A 22923-nucleotide genomic window follows, 5' to 3' on the forward strand; every position below is an offset into this window, starting at 1 on the left:
GACCGACGATGACAAAAAGTATAATGATTAACACTTGGCAGATGAAGAGCGAACCTACCTCTTTTTTTCCCATCCCAACCTTAAATAGTTTTTATCCGCCGAGATACTTCATTTTCAAAAGTGTCTGGTGATGCTCTTAATTGCTTTCTTCGTGTGCATATTAGTTGATTTGCATTCCTTAATTAAAAATGTTGTTTCGTTAGCTCGTGTAAGCGACTGGCTGAAGGAACAAATAATAAGGAAAGATTTGGGAGAGACCAACCGTGGGGGGGGTAATAAAAAGTCAGTTTGTAAGCCTCCAGAGTGAGGAGAACATGTATACAGTATTTGACGGATATGGGGAATTGAGTTCTCAGGATGGTGGATAAAGGGCATCAAGTCAGACGGATGAAAGGGACGAAAATGAAAGCTAAAGGCGTGCTTCCCTCAGGGTACGCCGTCATTTTCCCTGGGAGATCAGAGAAGGATCTCCACACCCAATCGGACCAAAAGGGGTCAGGAATGCCTCGCGGCCGCTTGCTTGTACAAACGTTTGCCGCGCCGCGTGCATTTATAACAATAACGACAAGAACGCCGATGCTAATTTGATGCTTGTTTATTTGATTTGCTGTTTTGGTGTTTGCGAGGCTTCAGCACACTTTACAAACTTACTTTTTGTGGCTAAATAGCTTCTTCTGTTCTGACACATTACAGCTAGCTAGCTAGTTTTAATTAAACGGCTTCAAACTTTGTTATTGTCTGAAAATAATCCAGAATTGAAGTTGAGATAATGCCGCAGTTCTGGAGGATTAATAGATTTGTTTTTTTCCGCCTGTTTACAACACTTTAAATTGATTAAGAATGACCGTGGTGTAGACAGACAAATAGTATTGATTTGTGAAAAAATATCAAATTGACCCTATTTGGACAGATGGTGGTTTCAACTTGACAGCGTTAATATCGTTATTGATTTTGATATATTTTGTGATATTGGAAACAAAAACAACACGGGCAAAAACAATTTCACTCCTCATATGGAACAACTTCACATTTATATTGCGTGGTTTGACACCCTGTCGCTAAAAAGATTTTAGTAAAATTTTCTGATTGTTTTTTTACACATTTAATACAGACGTGTGGATATTAGGAGGCCGACTGTACACCTGTACGAGTTTTATCTACCGTATTTTCTGCACTATAAGGCGCACCGGATTATAAGGCGCACCTTCAATGAATGGCCCAGTTTAAAACTTTGTTCATATATAAGGCGCATTAAAATAAATAACTCAACGTTGCTCAAACGTTAATGCAATCACAATATAGTAACACTCGAAATAGTGAAAACAATACCAATATATCAATAACTCAACGTTGCTCAAACGTTAATATCACACAACACACAAAATAAATACTTAACTTTAATAAGTTAGTCCTCATCCACCAATCCATATTGGTCCATATATAAGGCGCGCCGGCTTTTGAGAAAATTGGAGGTGTTTGGGTGCGCCTTATAGTGCGGAAAATACGGTACTCATCGAACACTTTTACTGTGATAATCACCTTCTTGTGTTGATACTTTGTTTCTACGCTTCAAAGCTAGCTAGAAATGTTCTGCTTTCAAGTTCCCACGACGGTTTGTGAGCATCATGTGTTTCCAACTCGGGCCGCTCCTGCCCCGCAGTGTGGTTCTGGATAATTGCTTGTGATTACAGGTGCACCGGGAAGAGCTTCAGAAAAATCCCAGACGTCCGCACTGCAGGTCCCTGGGACCAGCCGCGAGGCTCCCGCTCGTCACGGCGGACACCCGAGGAGCCGGCCAGCAGGATTAGCTGTTGCTAAAGGCACGCCGATAGAAGTTAAGAGACATTTTTCTGAGCTCAGCTCACACGATGACTCTGGAATCATCTATTTTCTTATTGCCCCCCCCCCCGCACACTTCACTTGAGGCACACTTTTCCACGTTTTCTCACCTACTTTCTTCACTCCTATAAAAGAGCTAAAACTGTGATTTTCACACTCTCCTCTCTCAGTTGGACTCACCAAAAGAGATTTCTTTCTTTCACCGTTCCCCCACTGGTATTACACGTCCATCCCTCCCTGTCTCTTTTAGTCCAATACAGGTGTGACCTAACCCTCACTTACAATCCCCCCCTCGCCATCCAGATGAAAGGCTTCCCGCCGCTACCCTCAGTTCACCCCCACACGCCGCCCGAGGGGACAACTCGGATATCGGGTGGAGCCGCAGGTTTCTGGGAGGGGATCAAGTTCTCCGTCTTGAAACGTAATAGTACAGCGTCACCCCAGGCTACAATGGATGGAAACGATAAATGACACAGTTGTCATGCATTCACTCGTACAGTAAGAAGAGCCTCGTAGGGTTTTCAGCGAGACTATTGTCACCGGTGATGACTTAGAATAATTGATAAGCTTTGCTTGATTGATTTGGTCTTATAGTAATTTGCAAAAATGAATGACTATATGCACTGGCGGAGCTAGATGGGGGGGGCAAAGGGGCACTGCCTCCCTGAACTCTTGCTTGGTCCCTCAAGGTGTTAGCCAGGCCAGATAATTGACGTTTTGGGTGTTGAACGGGATACTGTACGTGAAAGTGAATTTTAAAGGAGATTTTTTTTTTTTTTTTTCATAATTTGAAGCCATTGCTAAATGTTATGACAACCTGTCAAAATACAATCAAGTAATATATCACAAATCTACATCATCGTTGGATCTTTAATCAAGAAATATTTTACTTTTCGGACATCCCGGTACTTAGATATTCATTTTCTAAATGATGTCAATTTTTTTGGCTACACCTTTCAAATTGAAGTGCAATTAATGATTATGATTAATCTCTGGTATTAGCGTTGACCTCAGATAATGAGCATTCAAAATCCATGACATTAAAGAATAATCCCTCAAATTGAGAAATGTGACCAGAATATAACTTTAACATGAGCATTTTTTTTTTCTTTTTTCAACAGCACCATTATGATGATGAGTCCGGGAGTTGCCTAAGCAACAATAATAAGTGATGGTGTTAGTGGAGATCCTACTGCGAGGTATTAAAATCTGCACGTCCCTCTGTCTGTTCCCACTTCCCCCGCGGTGTTTATCCTCCTAGCCGCTATGACAGGTCAGTTAATATTGACATTATCTCCCTCTGCCACAATGACGGCTCAAGCTGCAGGAAGCCACTCATTAACTGCGCCCCGGCATGTACGGGGTGTGTGCTTCAGAGGTTCTGAGTGTGTGTGAGCGGGTGTGTGTGTGTGCGCACCTAGAGTCATGTTGATTACTAGGACGGAAATCATTAGCCAGGTCTAACATGTGTTAAAGAGATGATGGACGGCTCAGATGTTTATCTCAGCGAGAAGAACAGATTGGTGCCATTGCTCACGGTGCTCGCTTTGGAGGACGAAAATTGAAGCGTAAAGGATGAGTCGGGGGGGGGGGGGGGGGGGAAACACTGGAGGAGGAAAAAAATAAATTGGGTCGATTCAAAATTTGAAGGCAACAAATTAGGAAATTTGAAAGCCAGCATTTAAAAATTATATTTTGCCAAAGTTGGCTTTACCTGCATTTTGCAGCAAAAACAAAGTCAAGAATTCATTTTGAAGTTTCTCCAACCCAAGGTTCTTTTAGGCCAAGAATATATTTTTTATATCCGACCATTAGAAGTGGAAACACAAAAAAAATGGTTGAATTATGTGTTTGGAAATTTTGGGTGGATTTTTTTTTGGGGGGTGAGCCACTCAGTGATTGAGAGTAGAAAATGGAGCAGTAATTGCAGTGGCTACACAAGTAATTGGAAGCTAAATTGGCTTCGGAATTAGACCCCGCCAGCTATCAGCCCCGGGTGCTACGGATACATGAGTGTGTGTCTGTGTGTGTGTAGTATATGCACATAATATATTATAAAATAAGACTGTTTTTTTTTTTGGGGCTAATATTTCTTTGGCAATTATTTCATGTTGGAAACAAACCTAACCAAAGTCACTGTTCCCCTCCATGTTCCTCCATGTACGTTCTTCTAGAGATTTGCAGTTAAGGGTTCCAGGATGAGATCGCTAACGGCAGTCTGCCCAAACAATTCGTAAGCGACTGCCCGGGGCCAATCTCAGGAGACCTGCTGTGACTGTATTGGGGTTAGGAACGTTCTGTTCAGTGATGAGTACAGATTTTGCCTCGGGCGATTGAATCGTAGGGTTAAAGTGTAGAGAGGACGCTATGCTGATTCATCCACCAACAGAGTTCGATCGAGGCACTATGAGTTTGGGATGGTATCTCCCTCACTGGAATAAGAAGGAATTAATTGTCATCATTGGAAATGTCAATACAGAGTTTGGTCATGTGACCTCTGCAAGATAAGCCCAGTGCAACAGTGATGTCAAAATGGCCGCCGCTTAAGATGGATCAAAACAGCTTGTTTACAGACACCGTAACTTTGCTCCGTATTTTAATCTTTTGCACTTTTTGAATACAATACCTAAGAAACTGCTGAGGTTTGAGATCCAAGAATAGCCAAATAGCACGATAGCTATTTTATTGCAGAAAACAGCGCTTTGAGAGTCTATAGTGTGAAATGAGCATGTGCGTAAAAAGCAATAGATGAGGTGAAGGTGCTTAAAGTGAGTATGTTGGGTACAGCTTGACAAGTGGGAAGACTATTTGGCCAATCAGGGGATGGGAAGTCTATCAGGATTTATAGGGGAAATAAAAGATAAGGTCACTGTGTTGTAAGCTTTAATATTAATGTGCTATTTAATGACCCTTGCAGTGTTGGAAAGTAGCTTTTTGCGAATAGTAAGATATAGCTGCAGGCTTTTATTTGAGGTGCTGATGCTCCAGCGGTGTTTCACAAAATCTGTTTTTGGTGGATTACATGAATCTTTTTCAAAACAGGACAAGGAGAATGAGACAGTCGTCGTGCTGCTCATCTCATGGTACGCCCTGTCTACATCATGATGGTGCCCCTTGTGATGATGAGCATAATGCGTAATCACGAAGCTAATTACAACACACTCCAAAAAAGCACATGAAATCATGTTTTTGGAGCGAGCGTCATCGCCAAGTCCTGAGAGACTCGAAGCTCATTGGTGTCAACATCAGTGGGATGGATCTTGATTGCTTTATTTTAGATGGCGCCTTATTTGGCTTTAAAACTAAACTACAGTGATCCCTCGCTACTTCGCGTTTCGCTTATCGTGGTTTCACTACATCGTGGATTTTTTTTTTCCAAATTAAAAAAACATTTAAAAGTCAAAATAAAACTTCTAAATTGAGGAAACGTGTCTAAACTTTAGGACAATGTAGTATTGCTCAACATGTTCGTTTACATTCCTTTAGAAGTCCGTTTTCGCGTGTTAGCACGAATTCTTTCCGCTAACTCGTTAGCCTGCCCAGTACTTCCTCGTTGGTGACCGTACTTCGCGGATTTCACTTATCGCGGGTGTTTTTTGGAACCAATTATCCGCGGTAAACGAGGGATTACTGTCGTTGGAAAGCCTTACCCATTTTTAAAACCCTAAATTGAAAACCCAACCCTAATTTAAAACCCCAATTGAATCAGGATTTCGGATTCATACTTTGAATCAAATCCTACTTAGATTGTGCAAGTATACTTAATAGTAAATGTTGAATAAAACTCCCCCCCCCCCCCCACACTCTTGTTTGGTTGCGTCCCACCCCTTCATTCGGCCTGTCCAATAGGAACACCGGAGTCTTCGGCATGGGCCAATCAGCGACGAGGGATGATATTGAATGGAAGTTTTTGAGTTTGTGATAGATCGAGTGTAAAGAGAGTCGGCGTGAGACGGACTGGACTTCAAACGTGCAAATGGATGGGAAAAGTACACCGGCAGAGTCAAATTTCTTCATTTTGTTTTCTTTAATCAGGCTGGAATGCTTATAAAAAGTCGGAAATAAGGAAATCTCTCTCTCTCGCTCTCTCTCTCCACCCCCCAAGTGTGCGTCGAGGAGCTTGGCAGGTGTTCGCTCGCGAGGGAGCTGCTCGCTTCACTCAGTCTGCGCCCTGAGCTTCAACAGGGTGCCAGAGGGGCTGCGAAAAGAACCGCCAACTTTAAGGACCACAACCCCCGATAAGAGTTGACGGAACCCCGGAAGATATTTACGACTGGCGGGTAAGCAACGGAGTACCGCGAATGGACTGGCTGGTCCCGGGTAAGACGTCGGTGGCGGCGGCAAAAGGGCAACCGTGACGCAGTGGAAGAGCACGGATACCCAGTGGTCCTTCCTCCGTTTCACAACCAACTTTTTGCCGCGTTGCTATAAACTCTTTCCCGTATCCTAAAATAAACCACCAGACTGTGAACTAAAGAGCACAAGCAAGGTATTTAATCGTTCTCGTCTGGTTTTACTCAAACCTGTTGTGCCACCGGCGGTGCCCGACGCATTTACCCGAGGAAGGCGACCCATCAGCGGGGAGAGTAAAGCGTCTCGCTACCCACCAGCTGCTCACTAACTAGGAGTGTAGTTGGGAGTACTAACTAAACGGTTTAGTAAGACTCGTCCACATATTTCCACACTTGGAGTATTTGAACTCATCGAATCAATTACGGAATTGATCCCCGGAGAGCGGCTTAATTTGGGCAGAATTTACGTGATCGCTGCTGGTTTCCACAGCAAAGTGGGATTGGAGATCGATAGTGGAGAGTAAGCCGATAAGTCCCAAAAAATCCCCCTCAAATGTAATAATTCTGCACGCCGATCAGCCATGTACACCGGCCGGGCGATGGAAGACGCGGACTCCGCCACAGCACGTCCACATCGCCGGGTGTTCTAGCCGTGAAGTCTCGCTGCCCCGGTGGCTCCGCTCCTTCCACCCCAAGCTGACTTTTGAACGCCAAGACCGACTGAAGTCATCAGCCGTGAGCCGCATCAGAACTTTGGGATCTGGGAATTGGGACTTACCTTCCCGGGAGTGAACAGTTTTGCCTGAGGCTCCCCTATGTTGGGATTTTGCCGGTTCGGAAGCCTTCCGGAGGTCGTGGAGGGATTCTCTCTCGGCAGCGTGAGGATGATGCTGAGAAGCCAGCAGGCTCCTGTCTTGCTCCTGCTGCTCCTACTTGGATGCAACTACCACATGTTGCACGGCCAAGGTAAAAAAAAAAAAAATGCATTTATGACATTAATACTGCAAATACACTCACCTGTTTTTTTTAACATTATATAGCTGCAAGTGGGGTGAAGTAAAAAAAGAGGAAATAGACATGGTTGGTATTTGCTTTTTTCTTTTTTTGCCCCATGTTGCACTTTGCTAAATTAAATCAAGCCTTATTTGTGAGCATTATGTGATGCAGATTGATGTCTGGAGGATTATGGTATTGTGTGTCTGCTTTGGGGAGAGTGTTAACCTTTGCAAGCATTGATAATTCCCCCTTTTCAGTCAATGACCTGCTTAACTGAGGCCCCTGATTTGACACTATAGCAACACAAATACAGGTCACACGTTCAAACACAGGGTTTACTCATTCGGGTCACTTCGGTTCATCATTTTAGACTCTTTTGTATGACTATATGGGTAATTGTTAAATCCAGCAAAGAGAAATGGGAGAATCAGAAGATGGAAGTGCGTTGTGTTTGCTGTTCAGACAGTAGGGTAAGTGTGTGTGTGTGTGTGTGGTGGTGGTGGGAGGGGGGATCAGGCGAGGCAAAACAAAGACGCAAAGAAAAAGGTCAGGCCGGTGTCAGCACACAAATGTTCTCTGGGTCACAGATGGTGCGTGGTGGGCGAAGGCTGAGACGTGGGGTTATGAGGAGGAGGGAGTTGGAGGAACGTGTGTGAGGTGTCGGGCGGAGTGGGGTGGTGCCGGTTGTGGTGGTGGGGGGAGCTATTTGTGAACGCTTTGAGAATTGGAAAGTGCCAGTGTGAAAGAAACAACACAAGGTGGTCGAAGAGGGTGTAGGGGGTTGGTAACGGGGCTGCTATTGGCCGAATAGGGAGTACTGCTGCACGCCTGGAGTTTAATCGATGACGGCGTCATACAACACCTCTGTGTACCTTTTCTTTCAGTCGGCACGCTGCCTATCTTCACCCCTTGGTCCTAGGTGTCAAGGAAGAGGAGGTGTGAGGCGGAGGTGCAGCTTGGCTGCAGTCAGCTCCCACTCCCCATTCCCTCCTCCTCGTTGCGATGTCACCATCTCAGCAGCAGCAGCATCAGCACCCGAGTTCCCCCACAGACCTTAATTGATGCGTCTCTAAACCAGGCGCAGTTTCCCCCGAGGGGGTAACAAGTAAACCCTGACTGAATCCGCCGTATGTCCAAGTGGTACTTTTCTATTTATTCCACTGTAGCGTGGAAGAAGGCAGACAATTCAGCCAACTCATCAACCAGTCATGTGTGCTACTGTAATCAGCTCACTCCCCAAAGAAGCGTCATAAAAGATACAGTTGGATAATTTGGGTCCCTTTACAATGCAAAAGCAGTAAAATGTGTACTGAACTGACTAGAATTGTTTGGTGGTTTTAGTGGGTTTTTTTTTTTTTTTTAATGTGGGATAAGGGGAAAAAAAGTGTAGTACCAGGACTGACCTGTGAGAGGCAGCATACTGCCACTAGGCATATGAAGAATGTGTAGCAGTGGTAGAAGAAGTAGAAGGAACTAAGCTAACTGTTAGCTTATTTGGTCAGTTTCCTCGTCAACGTTATTATATCAGAAACTCTCAACACAACCTATTTGTGTCATGTAAAAACTAGTTATTGGGAGGTTTCACATCACAATCAATTAAATTGAATTAAATTCCTATTTAGGGCCCTACTTAGCATGTTTAGTCTTGCTGAGTTGACATCCAGCATCATAAGGCCAAGCTTTCGAATTTTCCTCTAAGGTGTTCCGAGCTTTCTATCACCAACATTTATTGGGACGTTTTATTTTAGGTGGAGATGGATGAAAATCACGAGCAAAGGTTGATCCTACTGATCTCGCCATCTTTCTCTCCCCATGGTCAATCGATGCCCACACCCTCGTAAATGCAAGGCTTTTATACGAGCCAACCCCCGTCTCAGGGAGCACATTTAAATAAGCTCATCGATCTTTCATTTTAGAGTTTAAGTGACGGCAGCATTTTACTGTCTCCCCCCCCACTCCGCCTCTCATCTGTTCACCTCGCCGCTCTCCTTCCTTTTATTCATAACTTATCCCGCCGCTTTCTGACCGCCCCCGTGTCATTGAGTGGGTTCAGCCCCACAGCAGTTGGACTGATTTACCTTTCCGCCACGGATACTCGACAGTCGGTACTTTACATTCAGCTTGGAAGTCTAACATTAAGTTTAATTGACAATCTTCATCATATTCTATATGGCAAAAATGAGAAGACTTGGACTTTTCGGTCAACTGACACCCTCGTTCTAATTTGCTAGCATTCTTATGAGCCCTGACAAAGTTCCATGTAAAATTAGTCAGATGCTAAAAGTCAACCGAAGCTAACATAACAGTGACGCGGATCGTTTGGTTTCGAACAGCTGTCCTGGTCACTGCGTAATAATAATAATGAGTTTATAAGTAGACAAATTCTAGTGAATGCTCGTTGGTAATATTGCCTAACCTTGGCCAAGGTAACTGCGGCGGGCGGTCCAGATTCTTAAATTAATATCATTTAATATTAGAAACGTTTCAGAACCACTATCACAAATTTGGAATCTAAACTACGCATTTCCCGCTTGGTATCTAACGCTTTTTTTCCAACCTTCGCGTGGTACCGACGTCTACCGCGACACATGGTGGTATCGATCATCATAATTGTAATTATAATTAGACACCTATGTCACACCAGCTGTTGTTTTTCACCAGTCGGGGAAAAAAATTATGAGGTGTGGCGTTTGTTTATTCTGGCGATACATCAGGGTATGACTTGAGGGGAATCTGGCATTATTGTATTTTTTGGACTATAAGGCGCACGGTCGACGTAATTTTCCTTAATATAAGGCGCACTAAGGGAAACACACACTGACTCACTAACTCATTGACTGACTCACACGTACTCGCCCTCATCAGCGTCAAACTATTAAATCAAATGTGAAATTTTTACTTAAGCGTGTTGTAATGAGAATAAGGATAAATTACAGACTTGATCAAATTCATTAGACTGCATGGACCACCTCCTGTTGCTTTTCTACCTTTTCACCTCGCTAGTTAAATTTGAATTCTTTTGGGACTTTAGCAAGAGGGAGTGACTGCCCCGCTCGACATCAACTCGCTTATTTCGTATCTGTCGGGAAGAACGAATCAACAAGCCTTCTTCTAAAACAAAACCAACATCTCAAATGTTGGCAGAACTGGGGAGGTTTTGTGAGGCAGTAGGTGGCGCTATAACCCTGAATTGCCAGTTTAGCCTTGGAAAGGTGACTTGATCTTAGGGCAAACAACACAATGACATCATATATATATATTTTTTAAATAAAAAGCTCGTTCAATTCACTATACCCGGCAGATCGGGACCAGGCTAGCCCAAAGAAAATCTTCCAGAAATACTGTTGTGGACTTTTAGGAAGCGTAGATGAATTCATTTGATTTTCAAGAGCAACATCCTGCTGCTCGTCTCAAAATGTGACTGTTTTTCGTGGCTTTTGTCGAACGTGACGGTTTGATTCAAGGACCTCGCCTTTGCCTTTCTCTGTGTCAACAATAGAGCAGAGGAAGTATTTGAATTCTGTGCAGAAAGGCTTTTTTTTCCAAATGGCACTTGGTTGATACACAAACATCGATGTTCATTTTTTGGTATTCACCTGAACGTAGCAACAAACTTTCCTTCTTAATAATCGAATCTTTATCAACCAGCAGCTAGCTTGAATCTTTTCATTCCCCATTTCACATCTGGTAGCCTTGACTTCCATCGAGCTATTCTTGTTATTTTAAAGCTAAGCTAATAGAAGTCTCACAATGTTGAGTTGACCTTCTCTTGAAATGTTTCATTCACTATTTGGATTAAAACTATAATTGAACCTGTGGACATGAACAGATTTCTTTCCACTCTTGGGCTGGGAATTGTAAAAGTAACTCATGATATTATATCCAATTAATCGATGATTAATCGAGTATCCATTTATTTATTTATGGAGGCTTCTGTTATTGCTGATTTTGAATGTTGCCTTGGCAAAATGACTCGCCGGTCCCTGGATAATATAAGCGAGGTTGCGATGACATCAAAACAAGCGTTCCATTTGTCCGATTGTGTATTCAGTCGATTCGAGTATCGTGATTTGCTTGTTCAGTACACAAGCTGCACCCTTCTGCAGGTGCGGGTTCCCACTACGATACGTTTGATCCGCTACAGGCGCTCGAGAGGCGGGCTGGCTTCACTTTCACACACACGTGTGTGTGTGTGTGTGTGTGTGTCTATCACTTCTATAAGCTCCAAGCGAGGAAAAAAAAGAAATCCTTTTTGATGTCACCTAGGAATAAGCAGGAATCGCTCGATGTGTGTCTGGCCAGTTTTTTTTTTATTTTTTATAAACCTATTCCTTTGATCTAGATGGAAGGAGGGCTTCACCATGGCAGGTGGCTCCAGACTTGGCATGCAACAGACGTGTGTGCGTGTGTGTGTGTGTGTGTGTGTGTGTGTCCGTGGCCAGATTACAGCAAAAGTGCCTGTGTTTGTCAAGAAACTCTTTCATGTTATCAAATGTTTGCTTTTTTTGTTGTTGCTGGGAGTGGGAACGGATAAATACAGAAACCAAAGAACGGATTTGTACTGGCATTTTTAAATGTCAGAATTGTTCAGGTCGGAAATGACAAATTTCAGCTATGAAAAATTCACGATCATTTAGAGTGGCGAAGGTTTTTGCAAATGTTTTTTTTTCCATCGAGGTTCAGTCAAAATTGCACAAGGTCGGCAGCCTTGATTGGTTTTAATGGCAGGTTGAAAGCGCCGGTTTACAACAACGTCATGAAGACCAAGACACTCACCAGAAAAGTCAGAAAAAGAATTGTAGAGACGTTTAAAGTAGAGTTAGTATAAAAAGATTTCTCAAACTTTGAGCTTTGATCTCAGGGAGCGCCATTCTATCCATCATCTTGAAAAGTGCACCAAAACCTTCAATCTACCAAGACATGGCCTTCCACCTAGCCTGACAGAGTGAAAGCACTGATCAGAGAAGCAGCCTGGAGGTCCATGGTCACTCTAGTTGAGCTGCAGAAATCCACCGCTCAGGTGGAAGACTCTGTCCTTAGGATAACTCGATGCTTTTCTTCAGAAGATCCAAATTGGTCAGAGTAGATGGAGCAGTTAGATAACCAACCTTGCCGCCGTATCACATCAACAGAGGAATCCAAAACTGCTAACGACCTCTCAAATGTATTCAATCAGTGAAGCTTAACACCAGACCTTCAGGTAAAAGATCTAATCTCCTTTGAATTCAATCCACCAAGGCTCAGACAGGCTAATATCATGAAGAGAGAACTTTTTTTTGGTGACATGTTCTGTTCCCGTGAGCCCTGGAATGCTTGATGTGCCTCAAGCCTCCAGTCTGAGAGAATCAATGAGCACAAGACTGGAATACTCAGGTGGGAACCAATCAAGCTGCTGGCACCTGGAAGGAATGAATAGGAGGCACAGAAGGAAAGAATAGGAAGAAGGAAAAAAGAAAACCCATCTCAAGTAAGAAGCGCCATTGTCGAGGAAACTTCTTGGCTGATGGACAGTTCAGTGCTAAAATTCCGGTGCTCGTAATACTTTTCTACGAAAATGCCTCCGAGGGGAATATAAGAGCTTTTATTCCGGTCACATATGGAAAGGTGCACATGATCAAACTATAAAGACTGAGCTGAGATTGTGGTGATATTTACTATTTTATATCTTCATTTTGTAAGGATAATCACTTGAGTTTTTCGCAAAAATCGATCTGGTTCATTTCAATGAAAGGGATACTTTTGACTGACGTGTTCATTTGATGATAATTAGAGGGATAAGATGCATCAAAGTGCTCATCTAAGAAAATTGAAAGAGTGGATGTCAGAATTTTGGGTCACTAAAGACGGAAGGACAGCATAAAAAGAGAAGCGAGGCAGTTGGAGATTTGTCGTCCTGACAGATGAAGAGAATTCCTCAAAGTAAGAAAAACTAGTTTGATGCTTAATGGACTTGCTTCATCTCCTCCCCAATCCCCTTGGTTTAATTCCTCTCCAGCTGCTATTTTCATCCAATCATTGAATATTATGTTGCTCTTCTGCTTCTCTCGCACATCTTCCATTTTGTGAAGCCTTACAAATGCAGACTCCCGTTTTACCATCAAGTAAATGTCCTTTCTCTCTTCACAGATTTACTGTGTTTCCTTTTGTGTGGGAGGAGAAAAGCAAACAAATGAAAGCATTCGCGTGGAGAGAAAGGAGAAATTAATTATCCCATTTGCTTCTTCGTGCAAACTCCTCTGTGGGCACCATGCAGCAGAAGCAGGCTGCTTCAGTGTTTGCACAAAGACGCCGACCCTCATACGCTTCGTCATCTTCTGCTCCATTCTGACCTACTGCCTTTCGCCTCTGTTGGCTTTGTGCTTGCGTTTGACTCAGCAGAATGTCCTTGCCACTGCATTTTCAACCTGCCATTAGATTAGCCTCTTGGATGAGCTGGAGCTTTTTAGTCTTGAAATGCTTTTTGTGTGTGTGTGTTTGTGTGTGTTATTTTGTCCACTCGAGGTTACTCGCCTCACGTTCAACTGTAGTATCTGTGTGTATAGTTTTCAAAAGCCGGTACTGGACTGGTGGGTGACATAAACATTAGCAAATGATAGCTAAACATTTGCCCCGTGTGAAGTGACGGGGCTTTAGCCATATTCACTTATCTTATTTAAACCTATCAGAGTATAACACACATAAACTTGTTGACGTAGCATATCAACACACGGAAAGGTTAACATTTTTAGATTGAATCATTTACTATAACCTTTAAGATCTTTGGTCCCATTTTAAATCCTTTCATATTGCTACTAGCCTCATCCTAGCTAAGTGCCCTAGTTCCATTTTAAATCCTTAAATATTGCTACTAGCCTCATCCTAGCTAACGCTAAGCTAGTGCGCATCCTAGCTAGCACTAAGTGCCTGGTCCTATTTTAAATCCTTTGATATTGCTACTAGCCTCATCCTAGCTAACGCTAAGCTAGTGCGCTTCCTAGCTAGCGCTAAGTGCCCTGGTCCTATTTTAAATCCTTTGATATTGCTACTAGCCTCATCCTAGCTAGCGCTAAGTGCCCTGGTCCTATTTTAAATCCTTTGATATTGCTACTAGCCTCATCCTAGCTAACGCTAAGCTAGTGCGTGGGGCATGGAATTAACCTATCGCTGTATTTTTTCAGACTTTTGTTCAACTTTTAAGGTTCCACTGTGCATGTGAATAGCTAAGCATCATTTGATCCATTCCATATATTTATTCCGCCATTAGAGTCGCACCTTTTTCTGTTTTCAGCACAGACAAGAGCCACCTGCCTACACTTGTGAAAGGCCAATTTGTAACAGTTGTTGCTAAATATGTGTTGCACGCTTCAGACAAGGTCCCATTTGCCGCGCCGTGCTATATGATTGCCATTGTGACCGCAGCCTTTAATTTTTTTGTGAAATAATACGATTTCCTCTGAAAGGCAAACTCGGGCAAGGTGGGCTTGGTTCCAACAATCTGCCGCTCCACCATTCAGACATCCTGGTGCCAGGCAAGCGAGCCTTTAATGGCTTTTGTGTTTGCGCGTGTTGCATTCGAAGCTCTGTATTTTCTGCTCCGTATACTTCTTTGCCAAATTGACTTGATTAGTGCTTGCACACTCACTTTGTCTTCTTCAGTGGCTTATTAGGATATCACACACATCAAGGTGTGTGTGTGTGTGTGTTTACCTTGTGTACCGGAGCATTTTAGCCCATTATGTCGGCGGGTAATTGCCTTGTGGATGTGGATTTGATTTGGCTTTTAAAGCACATCTTTTCGAAGATTTTTTTTTTGACAAAGTGAGCATGTCCATCATCCAAACCTCCCTTCTTTCTTTTTCTTCTTCACTCTTACATGATGTTTGTATGGATGTATATGGTTGCTCGTGTAATGGCACAGCTGGGCCTTTCTCATTTTTACGCCCGTGCGAGGACTTGTGGTCGTTTCCACATTTTAAGGAGCTTTTCAGATCCCCTTTCATTTTACTTCTCGGTCTAAACACACTCTCTTTTTCCATGCCGTCATCCTCACCTCCCCCCATCGCGGTGTCGCGTAACTGCACACAAACTTTTTCCTTTTTTATTCCGGCAACTGGCCTCTTGCCCCCACCCGTCCCAGACACACACTGCTGTCCCCATTTCCTTCCCTTCTTCCTTACATTCTGACATCCCTCCGACTCCATACAAGGGGATCCATTCCAGAGGGGGCATCCATTAACTGCCCCCCTTTGGCACCAGCTGTCGTTCGGAGTCTCCATGACTTGGTACTCCTTTTAACCGTGCGTGTGAGAACAAATGAGTCAGAGCGGAGGGGTGCTCGGTGAATGCCGTCGGTAACCCGATCCGGGACCATGTGCGGTTAAAAGCATTAGTTTATAACAACTGCCAGGCCTGCCAGCATTTGCGGGTAAAATAGAAGAACAAATGGGGTGTGGTACCTCACATCAGTGTGTGAAGGCAGCGGGGGGAGTATTGGGGGACATTGTTGAGCAGTCAGTGATTATGGGGACCTAGAGTTGTTAATTTGTGTAATCACTGTATAATTGGCATGGAGGAAAACACATTAATCAGACCAGAATAAGTCTCCGGTCGTCATGTAGTTATTCATTAGTCCGCCTCATTTGGACAATCTTAGGCGTATTGGGGGTTGCAAATACCGGGGTGAGGAAATCACATGTTTCACTAGCTACTTATACTCAAAGTCCGTGAATTGCATCATGAGATCCTTATCTGCATTTGGGTTGGTACCAATGGCAACAATAAAAAAAATAAAATAAAAAAAGAATAAACAAAATGGGAAAATCATGTGTGAGTCGAGTTGGGTTGTTGGGTAAATAATCCGACATGATTCTCTACGATATTAAATCTGTAAATGTGAAAATGTCGCTGATATGTCCTGAGGGCGTGGCCACCATCCATCCGAATAATCATTTCTCATTTTCTCATGCTCTAAATCGTGCCTCATACTGCTTTGCCTTTACATAGTGCACGTTTTATAGACTTAAATGGGGATTGAATTAGTCTCGGACATATTAATTAGGTCCATAAATGTCTGCGTGCAGCACTTTCAGCAGATCTTTTAATGCTTTCTGTACAATCATCAAATAAAGTTGTTGCCGTCGGTGTTCTCTGGGGATGCCTGATATCCGCAGAACAAAATGAGCATCAATCAACTATACAGATGATTTTTTTTTTCGCCCCCACTAATATTTTATTATTCCCAAATGATGCTGAAGCTTCATGTTTTTTTTTGCAATTCACCCAAAGCACGACCATGACACTATCAAATTAAAACGCTGACTTTATTTTCAAGCAATTAACCGTGTTAAATGTAATTCAAAGTCATTTTAAAATATTTGTAGCTGGACTTAGAAAAGTCTGAGAGGCTTTGTAGCACAGAGCTGTAATTTCGCAAAGCACGAAGAAAGCCTAAACCTCAGCTAATCTCACAGAGTCCATAATGCTCTTGCAGTCCTCCAATCAATGACGAAACGGTTAAGCAAATCCATACACAAACAAACACATTATTTTAAGAGTGGTGTTCTTATTGGCGGTACATTGGAGTGAAGCATGTCTGATTTTATTTTTTTTTTTTTTTGGTGGCGTAACGACCATTTAAACATCAAAACAGTCCTCGGCGTTCACATTCGTCTGATCCTGTTTTGGCCTCCCAAGTCAGCAGGACGCCAAACATTACAACATCTCTCAGCGGGTAAGAGTAGCCACAACATGCGAAACTACAAATTACACAGTAGAGCAACATAAAAAAAAAAAAGGAAAAAAAAAAAGCACCACTTCCCAGATTGAAGTCTATAAAGCTTTTGTAGATTGGCCACTTTGAGACGCCACCAGTTGATTGAAGATGTTCTGTCAAAACAGTTGTTGGTGCCCGCTGAGACATTTACGCCGTATTTCTTTAGATATTGAAGTTTGTCGAGTGAAAATTTCCATATTTTGATTGGAGCATTGCAGCCAAGTACAAATTGGCATAGTGTCTTGTTTTCTTCCGACCAAACGATTGCTGCAGGCGTTTTAGGTTTGGAAAATGAAAAAAGGGCAGAAAAAAGGCTCACAATCCGTTTAAAATAAAACAAAAAAAAAGAATTACAGGTTGTCGCCGCCACATTGATGAGATTCAAGTCGATTTTGATTTGTTGCCAGTGGCACCAAGGATGTTTATTCTGTGTAGTTTTATTTTTTTTTTATTATTCCAAACCGCAGGCAACAATGACTCCTGATCTCGGGCATCATCGAATGGTAGTCGGGCCTTCAAAATAAAAGCTAGACGTCAAAATGACGTCACACTCTAAGGCTCTTACGTCGCGTTCAAGGGAACCAAGACGTTTCCCAATTCTCGTTCCCTTTCTGAGCTGCATCTCGCTTCCTATGTGGTTTATTTCTTTTCCTGTTTTCGCTCTAATTGCTGTTTTCACACCACACTAAATTGCAGCAAGTTCAATTAAAACGGTGTAAAAGGTGCTCGTGCGAGTGTACTCATCCGTGTGTGTGTGTGCGTGTGTGTTTTAGTTTGCTTGTTAGGGCTACGCAAGAACCAAAGACCACTTTTTTTAATTACAGCTCTCCGATAATAAAGAGAGGAGAAAGGGCCGGGTTAATCTCACAGTTCGTTTCACTCCTTGCATTTAGTTTTATATTTCCTTTTAAAGACATAAATCACCGATCACCCGGTAAGACAATGAGAAGGCAAGAGACAGAAAAGGGTGTCGTATATTAATCGTTTATTTTTTCTAGTTTTTTTTTTAAACTCAAAATAATCAGTTGCATAAATAGATTGTTTCTGTTTTGATATATTTTTTTTGCATTACACTTAAAGTTTATTTTGCTACAACATCGGTCCCGGAGAGTATTTTGTATTAATATAAAAGTCAAGAAAAAAAATTAGTCCAAAACAAGTCTAGTCCAAACCATGTTTGAATACCAAACAACGCCAATTAGGGCTGGCCGAGAATAATAAGTGAACTCGCAATATAACTCAAATTCATTTTTAAACATATTTTAAGTATTAAAATATTGTCAGGAGAGCTTTTCTTCTGCAAAATTGTATTTTGTTTAATTTGTAATATATATTAATATTTACAGGTAAACTTGTAGAAAAGAAGCCAAGAACAAGTTTGGAAACTCATGAATAAAATGTGTGTTATTTGAGGTACAAAAGGAATAAAACATGAAGAAACATTCCGGGGCATCTTCAAATAGGGATGCAGCGATTTCCACCACACATTTGATAAATCGTTGAAGTCTTGTTCATTATGTACAGTGAACACACTTTTTTTTTTTCTGCAAAAATATTTGGATGATTTTCAAAGTGTTCATTCCATTTTTTTTTTTACCAAAATAATCCCTGCCCCTCACAGCATTGTGTATTTTTCTATTTCTATTACACAAAATCAGTTTCACCGCTAAGTAGAGACGAGTTGTGTTTTTAGTCCGTTACGTCTTGTTTGTATTGTATCGGAATGTTGCCTCTAAAGTCAATAAAGCTTTACGGTGGCGGCAGTTTGAGCCCAATAAATTAAAACGAGAACACCTTGGAAATCAACCAACTGCACCGAACAGATTGCGCTCCACTTTGGAGTTTGCGCTGAACTTTTTCTCCCCCCCCCCTCCTACACTGAGAATGAAGCCAGAGGGTGATAAAGAGTCAAGAGAGTTAAAAACAGGACGGGAAAGTTTTTTTTTTGCGTCCCGTGTAGACTGCGGGACTTATTAATAGATACGCAGTTATGACGCCAGGTTGCATTTTGATTGTTGTCGAGAGATTCTATTCTCAGGGTTGCTGAGTGTGTGTGTGTGTTTTGCAAGTGTGTCTTTGCACCTCAGTCGCAAACAAGAGTGTTAAAACCTCTCTGGACGTTTTGGCTCGGCCCCATCCGAGACGTTGATGCAAGACATTTACACCTTGATACTTCCAACCCGCCTACTCCCCCGAGAGGCCTGTTCTCTCCACCCATACTTCTGTTCTGTATTTCCCCCCCCCCCCCCCCCCCCCCCCCCCCACGCTTTTCTCGCAAATGTTTCCCCGCCCGTGGCATCCTCCCTCCTGACTTGAGGTGTGTCTAATCATTGTCTGCTGCAAACTCTTTAAATCTCCCCCTGGATGCTGTGGTGCTCCGTATTTTTGTATTTGTAATTTATTAAGGAGGTCTCAGGTTTAATAAAGAAGCACGATGGAAAAACAAGGACAGTCAAGGTAAAAATAATAATGCATTTTAAGTTTCAAGAAAGTTTGTGGAAAAACTTTGGGAAATATTCCATGGTGGTCCCTTGCTCACCCCCTCCCCTCTCTGCTTGCTGTACAGCCAGTATTAGCAAGTTTGGACTCTTTAAAACTGTCAAACCTGTACACCATGCCCGTTCATAAATGGAGTCAAATGAAATCAAACGTGATTAAAGTAGACATGGACCGGTGTCAAATTTCGTTTGACCTTTGACCTCTCTTAATAACCCTTTGTGCTGTCTGCCATTGTCTGCTCGCCTCGTCAATAACGAGGTCATCCTCAGCATCAACACGTTCCATAATACAAATTAATATCGTCCTTTTCTTTAAAAAAAAAAAAAAAACCTGATCTATTAATCTCTTTCACATTGCTTATGCCAGCGCTCCGAAAGCCTCGGGCAAGAAGATCATCTATGCTTAAATCTGCTCCTCGTTCAACTTTCCCGGATGAACTTTTCTTCTCCCCGCCGAGGCGTCGCGTCGTCTTCTTGTTTGCATTTGTATGCATTTATTCACACTTAATGTAGCAAACACATTTTTCTTCTCTTCTTTCCTCTCCAGCAGTCTTTTGCCTCCTTCTCCTCCTCTTCTTGCTCCCTCTCTCTCTCACTCTGACATATGGCAGTGTGCTATCCACAGCCGCAAGGCACTAATTTATTGAGCTAACGATCTACACCACCTCCATGAATATAGAACGGTCTGGTCTCTCCCTCTCACTGCGTCTTTTGCACGCCGTCTCGACCCGTCTCCACGCCTCACCTGTTGTTCGCCGCATGTAAATGAGTAACACACACATACACACGCATTTGTTTAATCTAATTAAGCGGGAACCTGTTTTCACAAGCAGGTTGTAAATACTGAGACTGTATTAGTGAAATGGAATTAGGCACGGCTCCGCACGAGCCTGTGTGAGACTTAAATAACCAAAATTGTGTTCATCCATGTGTGCATGGATGTATTTTGGGGAAGATGCACGTGTCACTTAATAATTTATGAGTTTATGAGTCTAAAACAAGAATGTATGAGCAGCTACTACGCCGGAGCATCATTTATTGGATTTAGGGTGGTCACAGTGGAATATTTTTAGAATCGATTATTAGATCAAATAATCGGATACAATTTTATTCGCATTGAAATACATTTTCCCCCGATTACCGTTTATAAGCCAATTATTTGTTTTAATTTTTAATCTTATTTTAAAATTTGTTTTTTTTATATTATTAATTATTTTTGTTTGTTTTGTATTGAACAGTTAAGCAATATCACCCAAGTAGCGTATTGAGATTTTTATCCTTTTTTCAAATTTATTTTTTTAATATAATTATTTTTGTGTATTTGGGATAAGCGGTACAGATAATGGATGGATGATATTATTTATTCTTTTTTAAAATTTAATTTTTGATATAATTATTTTTATTTATATTTAGTATTTTTATAGTTATTATTTCAATATTTATTATTTTTATATTATTATATAAAAAAAAACATTTTAATTATTTTTGTCTATTTGGTATTATTTCATGGATAAAAACAATTCAACAACATCTCTGCTCCTTTAAAACTTTTTTCAAGAGTGGCTACGGGATTATCAGCGATCCTCAGAGAATAAAAGAAGAGGTCAAAGCAAAATTTTGGGGCCTAGTCACGAGGAGTTTGCTGACTCTTCTGGTTGCTATAGCGACAGAGCCCCCCTCGGAGCAACTGCTCCACGTGGGGGACATGCAACACTTGTTAGCGTCGCTTCATATCTCATCAAATTATAATAGACTGCAAGTTCCATTAGTGGCTTTATTCACCTGATCATTGATGAGACTCTGCGGGGAGCTCTTTAAGAATTATTGGAGTCTGTTTTTGGATGAATGGGAGCAGGGCGAAGAAGCAAACAAAGTGTCTCCTTTCCGGCGAGTGTGCCTAAGTAGGCCATTGTAGCAGTTTAGTTTATGCCCGGCTCCTAAGAGACAGCTTAATAAATTGCTTTTTCTCCGGCATGAAATCAGCAGGGAGATATGTGATTGGGAACACAATTTTTATTTTTTTTTGCGTGATGAGCACGCAGGGTGGGAATTAGCTTGCCAAATGTGGGCGATTTTTATGTAGCGGCACGTTAATTTGCTGAGTCGAGAAGCCATGGTGACGGCTAAGTATGAGTTTTATTTCTTTCAAATCAAATTACGGCTATGCTCGCTTCACTCAACAAGGAGACAGAGGAGGAAATTTGAGTAGCAAGTAAGCTAACCTAATGACGCAAACGCCTAGCATGATGCGTTTATGCTATTCTTCTACATTTTTTATTATTCTTGTGACTTGGCTTGTCCCAATGTACATTTATATTTTATACAACCAGTTTATCTTCACATTTTTCTTTTACTATGTTTCATTTTGTTATTAACAATTATGTGGTTGGAACGGATAAATACTAGTTCAATTAATTTCAATAGGAACATTTGCTTTGGAGTACATTACGTCACGGGTTTGGTCCGGGAAAATATTAAGCACATAAGTCAGGTACTAATACATTTCTATTTCCATAAGTTGTCACGGTAACATGTTTAACAGCTTCTGTTATTACCCCTCATGGTGTTGTTGTCGTCGTTGCCTCGCGGCTGTAAATCTCTCACCTTCATGTTGATTCTCTTTCGGTCTGCTTTGTTCGCACAAGACAATCAAAGTGAGCGAGTGTGCATTTAACTTCACGCAAATTGCTTATTTACCGGAATATTCTTTGTGGAGTCATAGATTTTCACATGCTCTTGCCATATTGTCAAACCACAGTGGGCAGGTGGACGAAAATAGTTTTTGTCAGATGCTGAATTGCATTCAAAAACATTTTTTTTTTTTTTTTTTTAATATTCTGTTTACCCAGAGGGACAAATAATATGCTTGGGAAGGAAGCATGGAAGAGAGGAAGGGAAAAAGCAGTCAGGATAATATTTACAGTTGGATGTTGCTCTAATTTGAGTTTCTTCATGTTTGCATGCCATTTTAACTGCCTTTTTAATCTTTTTGTCTATTTACTGTGTTTTCATATCCGACACGCTATTCGCTCCAAATAATTAGTATTCATTTATTCATTCATTTGATGACTAAGGAGCCCTGAACCGATTTGCCGAACCAGACGTGCTTGCGTGTAACATCTTGGCTTCAAGTTCTGAGCGTGAATTTACAAATCTTTTTTTTTGCGTAAAAAATACACAACATTTATTTTTAGCTAACTGGTAGAAATAGCCAGTAAATAACCCTGATTATTTATAACACTAGTTGAGTTCTTAAACTTCTTTTGACTCCTCGTGGATGCCGTAGGGAGTTGTAGCACCGTGTGTGGCGGTCAGACATTGTAATAAATGCAGATCCATGCATCTATCCGCAGTTGTATTGATCGAGAGCTCTGTTAAGCCCGCTAAATGCTGATCAAAAAGCCCTCTGATACATTATGAGCCGATAAATCCCTTTTCATCCCAGCGTATCCCCAGCCCTTGACTGTCTCCATCATCTATGTGGTTAATGCTGCAAATGCAGGAAGGAAGACAATGAGGCATGTCGATGAAATGTGTTGATATACCA

The 22923-nt window shown here is 41.9% G+C and overlaps 1 protein-coding gene across 6 annotated transcripts in view; it reads left to right on the plus strand.

The window, feature by feature from the left end:
• The window catches only part of sdk1b (sidekick cell adhesion molecule 1b), a 169910-nt gene that overhangs the window by 27051 nt on the left and 119936 nt on the right, over positions 1-22923 (plus strand). For 2 of the 6 annotated variants that reach the window (XM_049721155.1, XM_049721160.1), the window contains one exon: positions 1692-7097. In XM_049721155.1, coding sequence (XP_049577112.1) covers positions 6947-7097 — 151 coding nt within the window. In that variant the 5' untranslated portion in view covers positions 1692-6946. The remainder of the gene's footprint in view (positions 1-1691; positions 7098-22923) is intronic. The other 4 variants (XM_049721159.1, XM_049721157.1, XM_049721158.1 and 1 more) reach the window with 4 other exon arrangements.

Source organism: Syngnathus scovelli, chromosome 5 (genome assembly GCF_024217435.2).
Source record: "Syngnathus scovelli strain Florida chromosome 5, RoL_Ssco_1.2, whole genome shotgun sequence".
Classification (NCBI taxonomy): Eukaryota; Metazoa; Chordata; class Actinopteri; order Syngnathiformes; family Syngnathidae; genus Syngnathus; species Syngnathus scovelli.